Source organism: Bactrocera latifrons, unplaced genomic scaffold (genome assembly GCF_001853355.1).
Source record: "Bactrocera latifrons isolate USDA-ARS-PBARC rearing strain unplaced genomic scaffold, ASM185335v1 scaffold_183, whole genome shotgun sequence".
Classification (NCBI taxonomy): Eukaryota; Metazoa; Arthropoda; class Insecta; order Diptera; family Tephritidae; genus Bactrocera; species Bactrocera latifrons.
The window spans coordinates 114,606-133,190 of record NW_017535330.1 but is presented as its reverse complement, the minus strand read 5'-3'; the positions used below and the strand labels follow the sequence as shown (position 1 = coordinate 133,190).

Sequence of the window (18,585 nt, the reverse complement as noted above, 5' to 3'; positions counted from 1 at the left end):
GTGCGAAAATAAGCTTCGAACAAAGAGCCAACATCAATTTTATTTTAAAATTGCTAAATCTTTTACCGAAACGTTTCAATTTATGAAACAAGTTTATGGCGATGATTGYCTATTACGTAGCAGAGTGCACGAGTGGTTTCAACGTTTTCAAAATGGTCGTGAGGACATAAATGACGACATCATGTGGACCAATCAAAATCCGTGATCACCGGAAATTCCATCGAAACTGTGAGTGAATTCATAGAAAATCAACCGAAATCATCATGGAAATGGAATTGAACATCTCCAAAACCTTGATTTATCGCATTTTGACCGAACATTTGGACTTACGAAAGGTGCGTGCACGGTTTGTTAAGCACAAATTGACTGACGACCAAAAATTGCTCAGAATAAAACAATATTTGACCAAAAATCACATTTTAACCATTAACCACTCCCCGTATTCACCTGATATGGCACCCGCGACTTCTTCCTTCTCGGAAAAATGCATTTGCCTATGAAAGGAAAGCGTTATGCAGATATAGAAGTCATTCAAAAGGCTTGCACCGCCGTACTAACAGTCATACCAGCCAACCAGCTAAAACACTCGTTCATCATGCTTTTGGTCCGTGCAAAAAGTTGTATTGAAACAGAAGGAGACTATTTTAAATAAAATAAATTGGTTTTGCCGAAAAAACATTTGTTCTGCTTTGTTTTAAGTCCTGTTTTCTTTGGAACGCACCTTGTATTACTTTTTCAATAACTTTGGTGCTTCGTGGTTACATAAATTTCCCCCCCAGTCTATCTAATCGTTGATAGATTTCTTCATTCATATATTCAGATCTTCAATACTTCAGGTACCATATATGCAGATATTAAAGAAAAATAAAACAAAGATTTTGTTGTTTGTTATTAATTTTTATGTTTCTTTATTACTTCAAATTGATTTGGTTTAATATTTACTTATATCTTTGCTGGCAATATAAAATTGTATAAATTAAATGCATTTGATTAAAATATTGTCCAATCTATATTTAATATATAGCAGATTAATTTTGCTTCAAGTATTTATCAAATTTATGTATATTATATTTATATCATATTTATAATAGTATTATGCCTTTGATGCATCATTAGATGCTCTTTTAACAGTATTATTTAATTATATTTAAGTAATTCCCATGGTATTCGTTTAATCAATAGTACTCATAATTATAATAACTATATACTTCATGTTATTGAAGTCAAAATCTAAATAAATATGTTCATATATTTTTAGTTTAGAGTTTTCAAATAACGAGTAATGAGTGGAAGTTGATAGTGAGTCGATAGTTTTTATTCGTAGCGATCTGGTCCAAAAATGGATGTTAAAATTGTAATATTAATGATATATAGTATATATATTTATTTCTTAATTATTAAAAATTATTAATTTTGGGAATTCGTTGGATTTTTTTTTTATTTAAATAAGTACAGTTCAATCACAAATTAGGTATATAAAAATGAATTATTAACTAAAAGGTACACATTTTGCGGTATACATACTTTAGAATAACGAATTGAATGCATTTTAGGTATTTTGGTATATGTATGGACTTATTTTAAATACCATTAATATCTTTGATATTTTTGCTATATAATTTATCTTATAAAATTTACATTATAAGTAAATGGGTTTGCGTTGTTTGGCCTAAATGCAATCGTTTCGCCGCGTTAGGAATATTTACTTTATATATCTAATATTAATATAAATATATATTTATATGTACATATATAATTTTATATGCAAATATATTTACATATATAAATGCTTATCAATGTATACATGTAATATTTTATGTTGTCATACATATGTTTATTTCAAAACTCAGAAGAATGTTGAACACTATTTTTGAGGTAGTTACATAATGGAAAAAATAAGGCAACATATAAAATTGAAAAATTATAAAACTACAACAGACATAAAGCCTTTTTCATTTAAAGAAGAAGTATGGGGAAAAATATGAGGAAAARTATAATTCTCAGCTTAAATAAGCGGTTCAATTTGTACTGAAAAATTTGAGCTTTGAAGGAAGAATTAATATTATAGTGAAATATACATATATATGAGGACATAAAAGCTGTACAATAATAACGTTCTCATGTATTTTAACGATTTTTAAGGGATGTTGAGCTTTATCAAATACCAAAATGGTGTTTTTTTTGCAACTTATGACTTAATTTAATGCTAATGAAAGAGTAAAAAATGTTTTTGGCAGTAATATGAGTTTKTCTTTCCAAGCTTTAGAAATAGCATAGTAAGTATTGACTAAGATCCCGTATCCTCGTCAATTTCTCKGTATTAGTAAAGACATTGAATAGTGTACTTCGTCTTTGTTTTGATCTCATTAAATTATATAAKATTCTAGGGCAAATGTCTGGAGAATTCCATCCAGTAATTCCTCTACCTTTTGACGTAAGCACTAAGTCACAGAAGTTCGAACAGAAAAAAATTTGAAAACAACTTGCTAATTGTTAACACGCTTAACGTCTCTAAACCAAACATTGTTTCCTAGTTTTACATACWTGGTATCAAAATGAAAAATAAATAGCTATTAAGTACTACAATACTGCTCTATAAATCTATAATTAATTACATAATATGTTGTATTTGATATTCTTTACTTATTAATTTGGTGTATTCGATTCGAGATCAGTGTAAATGTGGAATGCATATTCTTTCAAGGTCCTTCATAGCGGTAATTTGGCAAGTATTTTGGAAGATTTTTTCTTTATGTCATAAARTAAAATTATTTAAGGGAACGTGTAACAGAATAGTGATATATTTAACCTTCCCTCACTCTGGCAGATATTACAATATGTTCACAATGTGCGTAGTCACAAAACACTGTGTTTTTCTACATCTGAAATTCTGAAATCCTATAACTTCGGTAATCCATTTTAAACGATCACTATGTTTCAAGAAGATCTATATAAACTTCGATGTAAGAACTAATTTATGATTTTCCCTCATATCTTTTCCAACCCGATCTCGTAATTACTAATGTACTTAAAYCTAATATACCTAAACCATATATATTATTCCTAACCACTGTTAATCTCGCTTTTGGAACTCTTTAAATGTACAAAAGTTAATTTCTACTACAAAGGGCTCAGACTTTATTTTCATTATTCGTGAGGCTGTTTGGACTGTTTCTACCTTTCTTTGAAGCAATTTCAATCTTAAATTATTTTATTAAGCAAATGTTAGGCGCCAGAAATTGTAACGATTTATTTCATTTAATAGCAATCATCATTTTTCGATAAATATGGCGTTTACAATCAAAATGTACTAAAATTTTTAAATAGATTTCCAACGCGTTACTAGTGAAATTATTGGGATATTACGGGTACGCCAGATAGTTCTGCATTTTTTATTATTAGTCCTGATATTGTTGTAGGGATTAAGGGTTTGCCACCAAATATCAATTTTTCGCTCTTAGATATATTGTGCCCCACCTTATTCGATAGCTCTTACACATTTAATATGAACAATACTGWTTAGAATTGTTATTCACTAGCCATTCGCTACTCTAGTTACTACAGCGAACCAGCAAAATAAAGCGAACAATTTGACGCGAGCTTAATCTAAGTATGCTCTGATAGTATAAAAGTATAAATGCATGTGTTTTTTGTATATCTACACAATATCTTCTTACTTAAGTAGCAGCAGAGTCCACACTGCAGAATTTATCCGCCATTAGTGCTAGCACTTTTTCTAATTTTGAATGGCGATCCTCTGGAGTAGCGGTGACACCATTACTACCCCATAAAAATTTCACGTGAAACTCGGTTCTGAAAAGTTGTAGATAATTACATAACTCACAATGCAGTTACGACAACTAATGAGYACATACCTAAACGCGTCGCTGAGCAATTCGTCCAATCGCTTACTGGACTCTTCAAGCAAAATCTTCGCATTTTTTCTATACAGCGATAAATTGTTCAGAAAATGACGCGCCGAGTCTAAGTGTAGAAAATTAATTGTCATGCCGAAATCGTCGGCTTTAGCCTCCCATGCTGTTATACAAGTGCCATACAGTGAACTGCGATCCTCTAGGTTGATATTATTTACACTGATAATATCGATGATCGGTCGATCTTTCAAAAGCGCATAGAGTAAGACGTGTGGTACTGTAGTGTTTGGCGCTTGCGGGTTGGAACACTCGTTCATGCTGATTAACGTGGGTCGTAGCTTGGCTTCGAAGGTAAAAGCGCTGTCTGTGTACTTCTGGCGGAGTATGTGCCAGGCTTGTTCTAGTTTTTGGATCTGTGAAATAGTGTTAAAAGTTTTGAAATTAATTGAAATTGTTGTGTGTTGTTGACTTACCTGTGGCATGCATAATCCCAACATAATGGCACAGAAGCCGAAGAGATTGCCCAAAGCTGTTTTCGTTTCCACTGCAATCTGTATCCATTTGCTTAGTAATTCCGCGCGATCCAAGTCCGTTTGACAAGTAAGTATTGTCACTGCGACCATTAGTTTTATGCACTGTGTGCGTTCGATTAAATCAGCGCGGAATACTTTACCAAATGGTAGTGTCAGCATCTCCAAGCCGCAGCAGTCTAACACATTGCGATCCTCATCTTCAGGCAGCTCTTCTATTAATAGACCAATATCGATACGCGTTATGTGCTCAGCAATCACTTTGGGTCCAGTTTCCAGTAGCATCAATTTGAAAGTGGTAAGTGCGTCCCCATCCAATGGCTTATTATCCACTGACGGTAAGAGAAGTGTTATGAAGTTTTCAAAGTCGAACTTAGACACCTATAATTAAAAGAGAAAATATTATTTCAGAGATTGAAACCAATTTWAAGTTGCAAGCTGTGTGCTTCAGAAGAAATAGTGGAATTCGTGACCCTATTGTGGATCGAAGACACATATACTACATTTACCAAAAAAGAGACCAGAACTTTTTCTACACAATTTGAAAACATCAGAACTTGCAACAATGTAACTTATCTTAGCGCCAAAGCAATCATCTTTTTAATGACTAATAATTACGATCTTGGATACTATTCATATTGATTAAAGTCGAAGCCTAATTGAAATTTTACTCCGGCTAGATACCCACTTACCGGCTTGAAATCGGGTATCTCCATAGTGAAAAGCTGCTCTTCTGCTGCAATCACATCGAAATCAGCAAGACTCTTCAGAGCTGCCGACGATGCTGAATTACTCAAAAAGCGTGGATTCTTTATTATTACACCACGATGTTGGGTAAACTCGTTGGAGTCACCAGGTATCGAGCTCTGTACCGAATCGCCAGAACCATTGCCCGAATCCGAACCACTGGCGTGATAACCAACCCCCACAATACCGGCGCGATGCGCTGCCAATTGCTGTTGCTGTTCCTTCTCTTTACGTGTCTGACTATTTGCACGTACTGGCTTCGGTGGTGGACTCGGTGGTTTCTCTGGTAGCTCAGGTATTTGTCTGCCCTCTAAGCTTGTGCTCAAACCAATGGCATCTGAACCAAAATCTCGTGCCAAACTTGAGATACGCATAATGCTATTGCCGCGAAAGTTATTAGTATTGGGACGTGGCAATGAATGTGTGGTGAATTTAAAATGATCTACTGCCTCAGTTACAGCGGAACATCGCGCGATCGTTTGAAATCCATTGCCATGTAGTTTGCCCGCTTGCGCCAAGTGCTCCAGATGACTTTGTAAATTTATATTATCCCCACCAACTAATGACGTCTCACCAGCCAGCACCTCCTTATCGAAATTACTTAATCGACGACCMTGATCACGGAAGCCATTCGGATTATTGACGCTATCATTAGGTGGAGTACGCGCTGCTTGTATAATACCATCAGCACTTGAGCACGATTCACTATTATGCGATTGCCGTACACTAGTAGGCGTGGCATGTGCTGGCGTGAGRGATTGAGAGCGCTGTTTCTTTGATGGCAAACGTGGAGGTATTTCGCGTTTGACACGCGGCGGTGATGACATGGGGCTATGTACTGGTTGTTGCTGTTGAGTATGTTGTGTTATAATACCGGACCCAAACCGAAAATTCCCGTTGTGGCTTAGTGGAGAATTAAGGGGGCTAGCACCTCGTATGCCAGCCAACATTTGCGTGTGCAAATGATTGCCAACAATTTTATGTCCATAAAATGATAAAGGATATGTGCGATTGCAGGGATACTGTATGCGAGCACCGGAAGCTACCGAAATAGGTTTGCCTGGAAGAAATGAAATTTTATTTAGACTTCCCGAACATATTACAATARAGAATTTTTTAGTCAAAGGCAAATAATTACCAGAACCAACGTAAAAGGTGATAAGGTCGGGCACTGCATCAAAGGCATCCTCCTCAAATTGATACTGTACGCGCTCGTAGACCGTCTCAGGTTGTAAAAGAATCTGTAATGAGTAATAATTAATGAATTAAAAATTCTAACAATCTGCTTTACAATTATTAAGAACAGCTTCACTAGAGGTTTAACCAAGTTCACCTACATAATAGCGATATTGCTCTTAATTATAGTAGTCAAATKGGCAGGGTTCAATTAAAACATAAAAACTTTTCTATCATTTCTGGCACCAAGAGTGGGCCCAGTAAAACTTCAAATATATCCTAGGGWTTTCAGATCCAAAGATTTCTTAAGTATGGAATATTTTTGAAGCTGAAATACTTTTTATTTTTTCACATCTCGGATACAAGAATATAATGACTGTGAAATTTTAGTTGACTTAGCTCTCTAACAGAAACCTTTTTTTGGAAAAACTGCTTAATATTTGATTTCGCTTAAAAACACAATTACCGTTCTATGGAAAGTGAAAGTGATCGTATTTCGAATATATTGGATGTCATAATGACTACAAGGAACTTCCTAAAGTACAGAGGACTTTTTGAATCTAGGGCCCGCTGGTGTCGACTGGTGCTTTTCCAGTGAGAATTTCATCGATTGGAAGTGAAGTTATTGCGCTTTAAGTGTCAKTATGTTTGTGTTATTGGTGCGAAAAAGAGCTTCGAACAAAGAGCTAACATTAAATTTTGTTTTAAAATTGGTAAAACTTTTACCAAACCTTTAAATTGATGAAAAAAGTGTATGGCGATGGTTGCCTATCCCGTAGCAGAGTGCACGAGTGGATTCAACGTTTTCACAGTGGTCATGAGGACATAAATGACAATCAACATGTGGGCCAATCAAAACCCGAGACCACCGGAAATTGCATCGAAACTGTGAGTGAATTCATCAAAAATCAGCCGAAATCATCATTTAAATTCATGGAAATGGAATTGAACATTTCCAAAACATCGATTTATCGCATTTTGACCGAACATTTGGGATTATGAAAGGTATGTGCACGGTTTGCTCCGCACAAATTGACTGACGACCAAAAACTGCTCAGAATCCTTCTCATCGATCGACGCTTRCGGCCCATTATTTGACCAAAAATCACATTTTAACCATTTATCACTCCTCGTATTCACTTGTTATGGCACCGTGCGACTTCTTTCTTTTCGAGAAAACTCATTTGCTCGTGAAAGTAAAGCGTTATGCAGACGTAGAGGCAATTCAAAAGGATTGCACCGGCATACTGGCGGCCATACCGACCAACGAGCTAGAACAAAGCTATATTAAAGCAGAAGCAGACTATTTTGAACAAAAAAAAATTTATTTTGCTGAAAAASCCATTTGTTCTGTTTTTTCTTAAGTCCTGTTTACTTTGGAAAACACGTTGTATTACTAGCTCCTTTAAAGTCGTTACATCTCTTCGACGCGACGGAGATAGAAGGAATGAAACGACATATTTGTCGCCATAGCAGCACTAAATCTATAATTTTGCCCGTTGTCTGCTACAATTCAAAACACACAATTAGCTTTTCTGCTCTCTCACTTACCTTGTTTATAACAAAATGTAGCACCTGCGTTTTGGTGTGACAGGTGAGAACATAATTGTCTGGTTGGGAGGCGCAATCTCTTATTAAAAATTCTCCTTCCCTCTGTACAATCTCCTCGGCACGTTGCCGTGACAGTGGTCCATGATACCAGGCATGCGAACGTAAATCCTTTGCATCCAAACTGAGCTCCCATTCTAAAGCTTTTTTCAAAGCAATTGCTTCTTGTTGCTCGCTAGATGGTGTGCTCAGCGCCATGCTGTTGGGTGGGAGTTGATGGTGCTGCTGTAGAYGCAACTGACCCACAATAGATGCTGTAGAGCCACCAATACTGCTGCTCAAGTTACCACTTCCACCAACATTGTCCATCGTGTGGATTGTGTTGTTGTTGTCGGATGCACAGCTATCGGCAGTAATCTCGTTGGTTAAGTTTTGTGGTTTTGTTATTGCCTCTGTTGTTGTCGTATTCGTTTCTGGAGGATCTAGTTCCTCGTAACTGCAATGAAGATTGTAAATTTGAACAACAGTTGTTGCAAGCAGCTCGCGCGCGAATAAGGGGTGCTGATAGTAAAAAGTGGGTGGTGGTAAGAGGAAGCAGCAAAATGCAAAACAAAAACAAACAGTTGGGATATTTTCTCACTCGTTAGCTTTGCGTTTTTATTCGTTTTGTTTTTGCTCTATTTGCCTTGCTTTCTGTTTTACTGTTCCACTTGCCACAACTTCCTGTTGGCTAACCACTTTGCCCGTATTTCAAGTGGCTAGCATTGAAAGTGAAGTACCTTTTTTCAAAGTGCAAATAATTGGTCAGGGATTTGCCTAGATCAAGGTTACAACTGTTTGCTTGATAGTATGTAGTAAAAACTTTTCTATTCAATACGATAATAGAAATTAAGGAAAAAAAAAATTCTGCACTTTATGGTATTAATTCAACTCCATTCTAAACATATACTCACTCATAAACAAAAATMACGGTCTACCAATTATTAAATTCATTTCCCCGAAAAATTTCTTAAAARCTCTATAAGAAATTATACACAATTGTCTAAAAGAAGTTCGTTGCCGTTTTCCCTACTTTTTAGTTGAATTTTTACTTTCCAAGTATTTTAATTATAAAAAATCGGTTTTCCTTTCACAAAAGTATATGCTGGCCGTCTGACTCGTTCTGTAGCTGAATGAAAACTTGCCATACTTGCTGGCCCTGCCCAAAAGGTATTTTTTGTGTCCGCATACCCTGCTGCTGCTTGATTTTGATGCCGCTTGCTTCTCAGAATTTGTAATAAAACACACTCTCACATACATGCATATGCAATACTTAAATTCTCTTCATTTTCTGATATCCTTTTGCTCTACAGCTGCTCTCGCGTTCACATTTGCAACATTACAACTCCAGTTTCAGTGTTCTAATGCTCCAACCGTTCAACTTTTGCAACTTCTACAACACCCCTAACCTATTGTACGTAATCGTAAATCAAGAAAAACAACGAAGAGCAGTTTTGCTTATACTTAGGTGTCAAAAGGCCGCCTTCGAAAGTCTTGTTATTATTCATTCAACCCTCAGGTTCCCAAATATTTTTGACTGACAACGAGCCGTGAGCACAAAGGATATTTCTCAATTGTTTTTCGAGATGACGCATGCGCATATCTCGGCGCTACATTTCTCCTGGACGGCATTGACTACTGTTCAGATGCAAAAAAGTTATGAAGTGGATATTTAATTTTTATTATGCAATAAAAATAAATCTGTGAGAATATGTTAAACTATCTTAAGTTGACTTCAATTATTAGTGCCAATTTGAATTATACAACGTAACTTTTTGGATATTTGGTATTACTTTTAACAATAACTAAGAATCGTAAATTTCAAATGAGCAAATACTGAGAATACATTCACATTTGGGCTAGAAAGAAAATGATCAGCGTTAACTAACTTTAAAAAGCTACTTTAAAAAAAGGTGAACAATTTTTACAGTACTAATAACATAAGAAAGAAAATTTCTCCTTTATTATGAACACAATTTTCAAAGCGGCAACTGAGACAGATCATTTCCCAATAAACACTTGGTTTGAGATTTTTTTACGTTGAATAAGAATGAATGAGTCATGTCGAAAGACATTGAATGATTATAAATGGGTTAGAAAAACCTCTTTTTATGCTACCAGAATACATAAATTTAGCTGATCATATTTCCACCGAAGTAATTTGTTAGCGGGAGGATGGAGTCATGTGTAGAAGTTCACCCAATTTAGGAAAGTTCTCTGATCGCCATTCACTTGGGAGTGGACGATTCTTTTACATATGACTCAAGCAGCTCACGACTTCCGGTCCTGGGACCTTCCATGCTCTGGGTTTGGGACCCGTCACGTAACAAAAACCAACCCAATGAAAACGCATCAACAGCCTCGGATGAGAGACCCCACTTTTGATGACGACCAAGGCAAACGAAATAAGGACTACGAATTGGGGGCATGCACCTGGAATGTCCGGTCTCTTAATTGGGAAGGTACCGCTGCCCAGCTGGTTGATGTTCTCGTAAAAATAAAGGCTGACATCACSGCTGCCCAAGAAATGCGATGGACGGGTCAAGGACAAAGACGAGTAGGTCTTTGTGGCATTTACTACAGTGGCCATATAAAGGAGGGCAAGTTTGGTGTGGGCTTCGTGGTGGGAGAGAGACTCTGTCGCCGAGTACAATCCGCATCAAAGCGAGGTTCTTCAACGTATCGCTGATTTGCGCCCACGCCCCGACGGAACAGAAGGACGATGTGACAAAAAATGAATTTTATGAGTGCTTGGAAAGCACTTATGAGAGCTGCCCCCGACACGATGTCAAAATCGTGCTTGGCGACTTTAACGCCAGGGCGGGCAAAGAAGGTATCTTCGGCAGTACGGTCGGTAAATTCAGCCTCCACGAGGAAACATTCCCAAATGGGTTGAGGCTGATCGMCTTCGCTGGGGCCCGAAATATGGTTATCTGTAGTACTAGATTCCAGCATAAGAAGATACATCAAGCTACCTGGCTGTCTCCGGATCGAAAAACCACCAACCAGATCGATCATTGTTGTCACGGAAGACACGTCTCCAGTGTTTTAGATGTGCGTGCGCTCCGAGGTCYTAACATCGACTCGGACCACTATCTTGTTGCAGCCAAGATTTACAAGCGCCTCTGTGAAGCAATAAACACACGCCATCAAACACAAGGAAGGTTCGACGTCGAGAAGCTGCAATCACAATAGACATCCGAACGATTTTCTACTCGGCTTGCACTCCTGGTCTCTGAGAGCACTCGTCAACAACTCGGTATAAGGGAACTGTGGGACGGCATTTCATACTCCATACGTACAGCTGCAACCGAAACCATTGGTTTTCGGAAAGTACAACAGCTGGTACGACGAGGAGTGCCGTGTCGCAGCGGAGAGAAACAGGCTGCCTACCTCGCAACGTTACGACCGACCACAACACGTGCGGGATTGGATAGATACCGATAGACAAAAAAATAACTAGGTCGAAATGCGTGAGTACGAAGAGCTTAATAAGCTGGAAGACAGGGATAATGATCGAAAATTCTACGAAAACATGCGACGGCTTACAGAAGGTTTCAAGAATGGAGCACACTCTTGTAGAACCCCCAAAGGTGATCTAGTCACCGATACTTAAATTATGGAGGGAACACTTCTCCAGCCTGCTGAATGACAGTGAACGCACAACGCCAGGAGAAGGCGAACCCGATTCCCCAATCGATGATGATGGAGCAGACGTTCCATTGCCCGACCATGAAGACGTAAGAATAGCAATTACCCGCCTGAAGAACAACAAAGCGGCGGGGGCCGATGGATTGCCGGCCGAGCTATTCGAAAACGGCGGCGAAGAACTGATAATCATCAGCTTCTTTGTAAAATATGGTCGGACGAAAGCATGCCCAACGATTGGAATTTAAGTGTGCTATGCGCAATCCTCAAAAAAGGAGACCCCACAATCTGCGCCAACTACTGTGGGATAAGCCTCCTCAATATCGCATATAAGGTTCTATCGAGCGTATTGTGTGAAAGATTAAAGCCCACCGTCAACAAACTGATTGGACCTTATCAGTGTGGCTTCAGACCTGGAAAATCAACAACCGACCAGATATCACCATGCGCCAAATCTTGGAAAAGACTCGTGAAAGGAGAATCGACACTCACCACCTCTTCTTCGATTTCACAGCTGCTTTGGACAGCACGAAAAGGAGCTGCCTTTATGTCGCAATGTCTGAATTTGGTATCACCGCAAAACTTATACGGCTGTGTAAGCTGACGTTGACCAGCACCAAAAGCTCCGTCAGAATCGGGAAGGACCTCTCCGAGCCGTTCGATACCAAACGAGGTTTCAGACAAAGCAATTCCTTATCGTGCGACTTTTTCAACCTTCTTCTGGAGAAAATAGTTCGAGCTGCAGAACTAAATAGAGAAATTACCATCTTCTATAAGAGTGTTATTGATATCATCGGCCTCAACACCCGCGCCGTTAGTTCTGCTTTCTCCAGGCTGGACAAGGAAGCAACACAAATGGGTTTGGCAGTGAACGAGGGCAAGACGAAATATCTCCTGTCATCAAACAAACAATCGTCGCACTCGCGACTTGACACTCACGTCACTGTTGATAGTCAGGGCTTTGAAGTTGTAGATAATTTCGTCTATCTTGGAACCAGCGTAAACATCACCAACAATGTCAGCCTATAAATCCAACCCAGGATAACTCTTGCCAACAGGTGCTACTTCGGACTGAGTAGGCAATTGAGAAGCAAAATCCTCTCTCGACAAACAAAAAMCAAACTCTATAGGTCACTCATAATTCCCGTCCTGATATATGGTGCAGAGGCTTGGACGATGTCAACAACGGATTAGTCGACGTTGCGAGTTTTCGAGAGAAAAGTTCTGCGAAAGATTTATGGTCCTTTGCGCGTTGGCCACGGCGAATATCGCATCCGATGGAAAGATGAGCTGTACGAGATATACAACGACATTGACATAGTTCAGCTAATTAAAAGACAGCGGCTACGCTGGCTAGGTCATGTTGTCCGGATGGACGAAAACCCTCCAGCTCTGAAAGTATTCGACCCAGTACCCGCCGGCAAAGCAGAGGAAGAGGAAGACGTCCACTCCATTGGAAGGACCAAGAGGAGAAGGATCTGGCTACGCTTGGAATATCTAATTGGCGCCACGTAGCGAAAAGAAGAAACGACTGGCGCGCGGTTGTTGACTCGGCTATAATCGCGTAAGCGGTGACTACGCCAATCAAGAAGAAGAAGAATTTGTTAGGGATTTCTTTTCGATAAAAGTGGAAGTGATAAAAGTCAGAAATGCGACCTGTACTTCGATTAGAATACCCCTTATATTACTACATTTGTATTCCAGTTAAGATTTTAAGCATACAAATTTCTATGGTGGTTAAACACAAATGTAAAAGTTTTTAATGTAATTTTTGGACGTTCAATATTTTGTTAACAAAGTTGGGTTAGATGGCTGATCGGAGATCCCACGTGGACTGCCATWTGTAGTCCTTTRTTACGCCATAGAAAAGAAGAACTCCTGTGTTCGAACTCATAAATTAGCAAGACGCTTAAAAGCCAATAAAAATTTGCACAGGCATTTGATTTTCACTCCCGCTAGCTCTGAAGGTATGCGCTTCAAAAGTGTTTAAATTTTGACCTCGAAAACGCGGAACAGTTAACAASGAAGTGTTGAGTTGTTTCCACCTCATCTTCTTCCATACAGCTTCTGCAAATGGCGTCTGGTAAGATCCCAGAAGCTACCCTTACTGAGAGCAAAGAGATCATTAGAACAAAGTTAGATAAACGACAAATTAGAATTGTAAGTTAAAACTTTTAGAAGGCGGACTTTTCAAGGCATACAAAATTCACTTTGGCTTTTCTATTGTGATTTCCTGTGCTAAATATTGGCCCTGTATCTTAAGTTGTTATTGAACCGCTGCAGCGGTATGACATGACCAACCTTCCCAGAGTGCTTACGAATATATGATTTGCTACGAAGTTTGTAACACCAAGAAGGAGATCCTATAAAATATATATATATAAATGATAACCGTAACGCGCTTAGTGGAGCTTAGCTTGGATATCGATCTGAAGTTTCACTTTTCTTTCCAAGAACCAGGTCATTTGTTAAAACCACCGATATGGCCCCACTATAGCATATAGCTACCAAACAAACTGACCGATTTATGCTGGAAATTCAGTTGTATGGAGACTTCTTATTTGTGAAGGGTATTACGTATTTCTTCGGGACAACCAAAGGTAACGTTTCTTCTTGTTTTAATATAAAGAAAACGCTTGCTTGTTAAATTATGCTAAATGAATTTTAAATGCGTATCATTAATTAAAAATAAAATTGTACTCACATCATATCCGAAGCATTAAAAGTCAGGCGCTTAGAGTCCTTACTGTTAGTTCTAAAGTTGGAAAATGAATTACGATTACTGCAATTACGTTGCAGCGATCTCTCTATATCACTAGAATCGCCCGATAAATACATTGGTGGGCAAGAGTTTTTTCGCTTKGACACCGAGCGGGGTAAGGTGGAAGCTGCTAATAAAAATAATTATTCGTTTATATAGATTTTGAAAAAATATTCAAAACTAAATAATTAAATATAAGATCTTTAAATGAATGCAAATACAAAACTTACCCTCAATGTTCAGCGACTGTCGGCACTTTGCCTGTACACCCATCAAGCTTGATAGCATTTTTGCTCGATGACTGCTCTGACGTATGCCCCTGTGCCTTAAACCGCAATCAGTTAAATCAAGAATATCTTCGACAGTATTATACATTTGGAAGTTGGCTAAAATAAAAGCTTTTTATAATCTTGTCTTATGTAAATGTGATTTATTATAAAACTGTTTACCCTCAAAGCATAAATAACTATATTTGAGCTGTGACTATAACAGTTTCGAAAAAGTGAGCGTGGATTCGGTACGGTTTAATGGCCATCTTCTACCCCACTTAAACTAAATTGGCAAAAATTACTCAAGACAAATCTTTCCGACACCCGGACAGTTTCAAAATAAGATTTCTCACTACTCATGTAACGGTTATGCTAAAAACTACTAAAAGTGCGATATCGCAATAAATAAATGCGTCATTGACATTAAATTGAAATTAAATGTTGATATGATAGAAAAGAGCTTTATAGGTGCCGGTATAATAATTGGATAATGCTCTGGCATTGCCCACCTATAGCGGAAAATCCTTATATCAGAACCCGCACAACCAATTGCAGCTAAATACAAATAAATATGGGTTAATTACTTGCACTGATATAACGATATTCCAACTTCTGGTTGACCATGTATTAGGTTGTCAAATACCTCCCTTTCTTCTTGCCTTTTGAATTTCGCGGCGATATATAAAACGCTACAGAGCGCGTACCAAGCAATACTATACATCTTTGAAAGGTCTTAACATAGCCCACAGAACGACGCTATGCATGATTAGGTTGGATATTGCGTTCAACAGTTATAGACGTGTAAATATGGAGTTCACTAACGCCTTCGTTAAAGGCAAATCCCCTAGAGAAACATGTGACATTAATGGTGTTTTGGGGGGTGGTACTCTGTCACTTCGAACTGCGGAAGAATGGTTTTGACGATTCAGAGCGGGTGAAAACGACGTCATGGATAAGCCAGCGGAAGACCTGTGACGACGAATAACGATCAAAACATGGAAAATATCGAGTTAGGCCGGCAGGTGGCATCTCGTGACATCGCCCAGAAGATGGGAGTTAGTAACCAAACCATTTTAAACTATCTGCAGAAGGCTGGATACACAAAAAAGCTTGATGTTTGGGTGTCGCATGATTTGACGCAAAAAAAAACCTTCTGGACCGAATCAACGCCTGCGATATGCTGCTAAAACGAAACGAACTCGACCCATTTTTAAAGCGGATGGCAACTGGCGACGAAAARTTGAAAAACAATATCAAGCGAAAACGGTCGTGAGCGAAGGCCTGTGAATCGTCCCGAACAGTGACCAAGCCGGGATTGACGGCCAGGAAGTTTTTGCTGTGGGCTTGGTGAGATTGGAAGGGAAGCAAGCACTATGAGCTGATCCCATATGGCAAGACGCTTAATTCAATCATCTTCTACTAATAACTGGACCGCTTGAAGCAGGAGATCGATCCGAAGCGTGCAGAATTGGTCAAGAGGAATGGTGTAGTGTTCCACCAGGACAACGCCAGACCACACGCTTTGTTGATGACTCGTCAAAAGCTATGGGAGCTCGGATGGGAGATTTTATCACATCCACCATATAGCCCGGACATAGCGTCAAGTGATTACCACCTATTCTTGTCCATGGCGAACGCCCTCAAAAGAAGCTTGTGAAAAGTGGATGTCCGAATTCTTCGCAAATAGGGAGTGGAGTTTCAACGAGAGGGGTATTATGAAGTTGCCCTCTGTAACACTTTTTATAAAGCATTGAATAAAGARCAAAAGAGTGGAAGGGAGATATTTGACAACCTAAATATATGAGTGTGCGATAGCTTAAGGAAATTGTCCTTGCGCCTGCAATTGATAATATATAATTAAGTAGCTTTAATTAGATATGTTGGTTGTTTACACTAAATAAGGTGGTTAGAAAGAACTAGCAAAACATTTTACGTTGAATGAAAAAAATTTTACAAATTATTATATACTTTACATACTATACATATATACTAGGAACTGTAAGGGTATTATAGCTTCGGTGCAGCAAAAGTTTTTTCATAAAAATATGTTGCATTTAAATATTCTTGTATTGAAATTTCAATTTACARTATTACTCACTTTCATACTGCTGCAAACCGAGCAAATCAAGCCAATCCGCGATACTCATTTTCATATTATGAACGATCGTTGCTGTTTGATCGCGGCGCTTCATCAACGGATAACGGAAGTTCCACGACATACCTTTATTATTAATTTTACAAGTATTATTGTAAGCCTCAAACTATGCAAAACCAAGTACTCACTTCCACGGCGCTGAACCATGCCCTGGGCATCGCATTGTCGTGCTTGGACATTTCCCATATTGTTGTTGCTGCTGCACACTTTTCACTTTTCGACAGCTGTTAGCAGCACTCAGCTGTTCAATTGTAAAATATTTCAGAATTTGTCCTTGATATCGTCTTAGACTTTTGTAACCGTACAGATTATACTTATGCACTTTCAGCATTTCACGCTCGCTGATCTACGCTCAATGCCGCACCACGATCAACTATTAAAGTATTCTCAAAAGAATTTATTGTACAASCATTGGACGACTTTTGTGTGTTTTCATAATTTTTGTTACTATTTTATTGGTGTTTTTGTCATTTCTCGTATGGTTTTGAAGCAGTGGCATAGTGGTGGTGGCAATGGTGGTGGAAGCGATTGTAGTTACTGCTGTTATTTGAGGCACTCCATTCCATTTCATCGCCGTACAACGGCATATACAATCGGGTATTTTCATTTCTATTCTCTTTGCGTGTTTTCTACAAATTATTATTTTTACCCATRCAGTTACGAGTATAAGCATATGTGGCTATACTTACATATATATGTGTTTACTTAACATGTTATATTAGAAGGTTTTATCAACTTATATCTAGTGTGTTATTTTTAATATCGAGTTTCGCTGATCACTGCAGAATTCCCTCAATTAGCCAGCGTGAACTTGGCGCTTTCATATACATTCATATGTGTACTTCGTTACAGTTTTGGTCATGTAAATAGAGCACTCACTGTACACAGTGTACAGTCAAAAAATGACGTACTTCGCGTGCGCGATCAATTCTCAGAATTTGTATTATTATTTTGCAAATTAACACATKTTAATTGGGATTACTGACTCGTAAAATTGGTCAGTATTTTTTGATCTTCTTAGTAGCTGACGTCAGGCCGTGAATTACGAAAAAAGAGTGCTTAGTATAAGAAACGTTTTGAAGCAAATTTTTTAAATAACTGCAAAGAACTTAAATACAAGTTAAGTTAAGTTTTGTAAAAAGTTTTTCTTACCTTTATGGAGAAAGTGGAAGCATAGATGACAAAACCAGGAAAAGGGAGATATTATATGACATCTAAAAGTAAGGACAAAGCTATTGTTCTCTGTTTTTAAAGAAATTACTAAGAGAAGCTAAAAAATTGTGTTAAAAAAAGCACTAGATATATCTTTAAGTACAACACGGAACAGTCCTCAGAGACCTGGCAACAAACGCATCATTATTGTAATCAAACTCTTACTTTGAAAAAAACGTACTGAAACAAGTAAGGAAGGACTAAGCTCGGGTACAATCGAACACTTTATACTCTTGCAACTTGGAGGAATCCAAGCAATTTTATATATACATAGGACTATGCATAACTCCTCGTTTGTTAGAAAAACGAAAACGATTATATATAGAACATGGAAGTTGGGGTAGTATCGGCCSCATTTTATCTTATTTTCTCAATACCACATTTATCTCTATTAACATGCCACTTACTAAAMAACTAAAGTAAAGCCAGCYGGATGTTCGAAAATCCTTGAATTAGTTATATGGSGGGTACGTCAAGTTTTYGCTCAAATTTACCTACTTTAGGCACARRGATACAYYGTTMTTATTATATTCGGTACCCCACGGTATAAGTCACCCGGAAGTTCGATTATCTTTATATATTATTAAGTTGAGACATACCATAGTCTTTCTCATCCCTGAATTTC

General features: G+C 38.1%; 1 protein-coding gene across 2 annotated transcripts; it reads right to left on the bottom strand.

Annotated features, from left to right (window-relative positions):
* Positions 1 to 1,895: 1,895 nt before the first annotated feature.
* Positions 1,896 to 17,038, bottom strand: LOC108967331 (breast cancer anti-estrogen resistance protein 3 homolog). Of its 2 annotated transcripts, XM_018930657.1 has the most exons (10): positions 16,877 to 17,038; positions 16,692 to 16,814; positions 14,555 to 14,710; positions 14,268 to 14,451; positions 7,880 to 8,372; positions 6,291 to 6,393; positions 5,098 to 6,212; positions 4,349 to 4,786; positions 3,876 to 4,288; positions 1,896 to 3,813 (listed from the first exon to the last, which is right to left on the bottom strand). In XM_018930657.1, exons 1-10 carry the CDS (start codon positions 16,932 to 16,934, stop codon positions 3,678 to 3,680), a joined length of 3,219 nt encoding a protein of 1,072 aa, XP_018786202.1. In that variant the 5' UTR covers positions 16,935 to 17,038; the 3' UTR covers positions 1,896 to 3,677. The 2 variants fall into 2 exon arrangements, with proteins under 2 accessions (XP_018786202.1, XP_018786203.1); XM_018930658.1 differs by lacking the exons at positions 14,268 to 14,451; positions 14,555 to 14,710; positions 16,692 to 16,814; positions 16,877 to 17,038 and adding an exon at positions 8,830 to 9,025.
* Between the last annotated feature and the right edge of the window lie 1,547 nt (positions 17,039 to 18,585).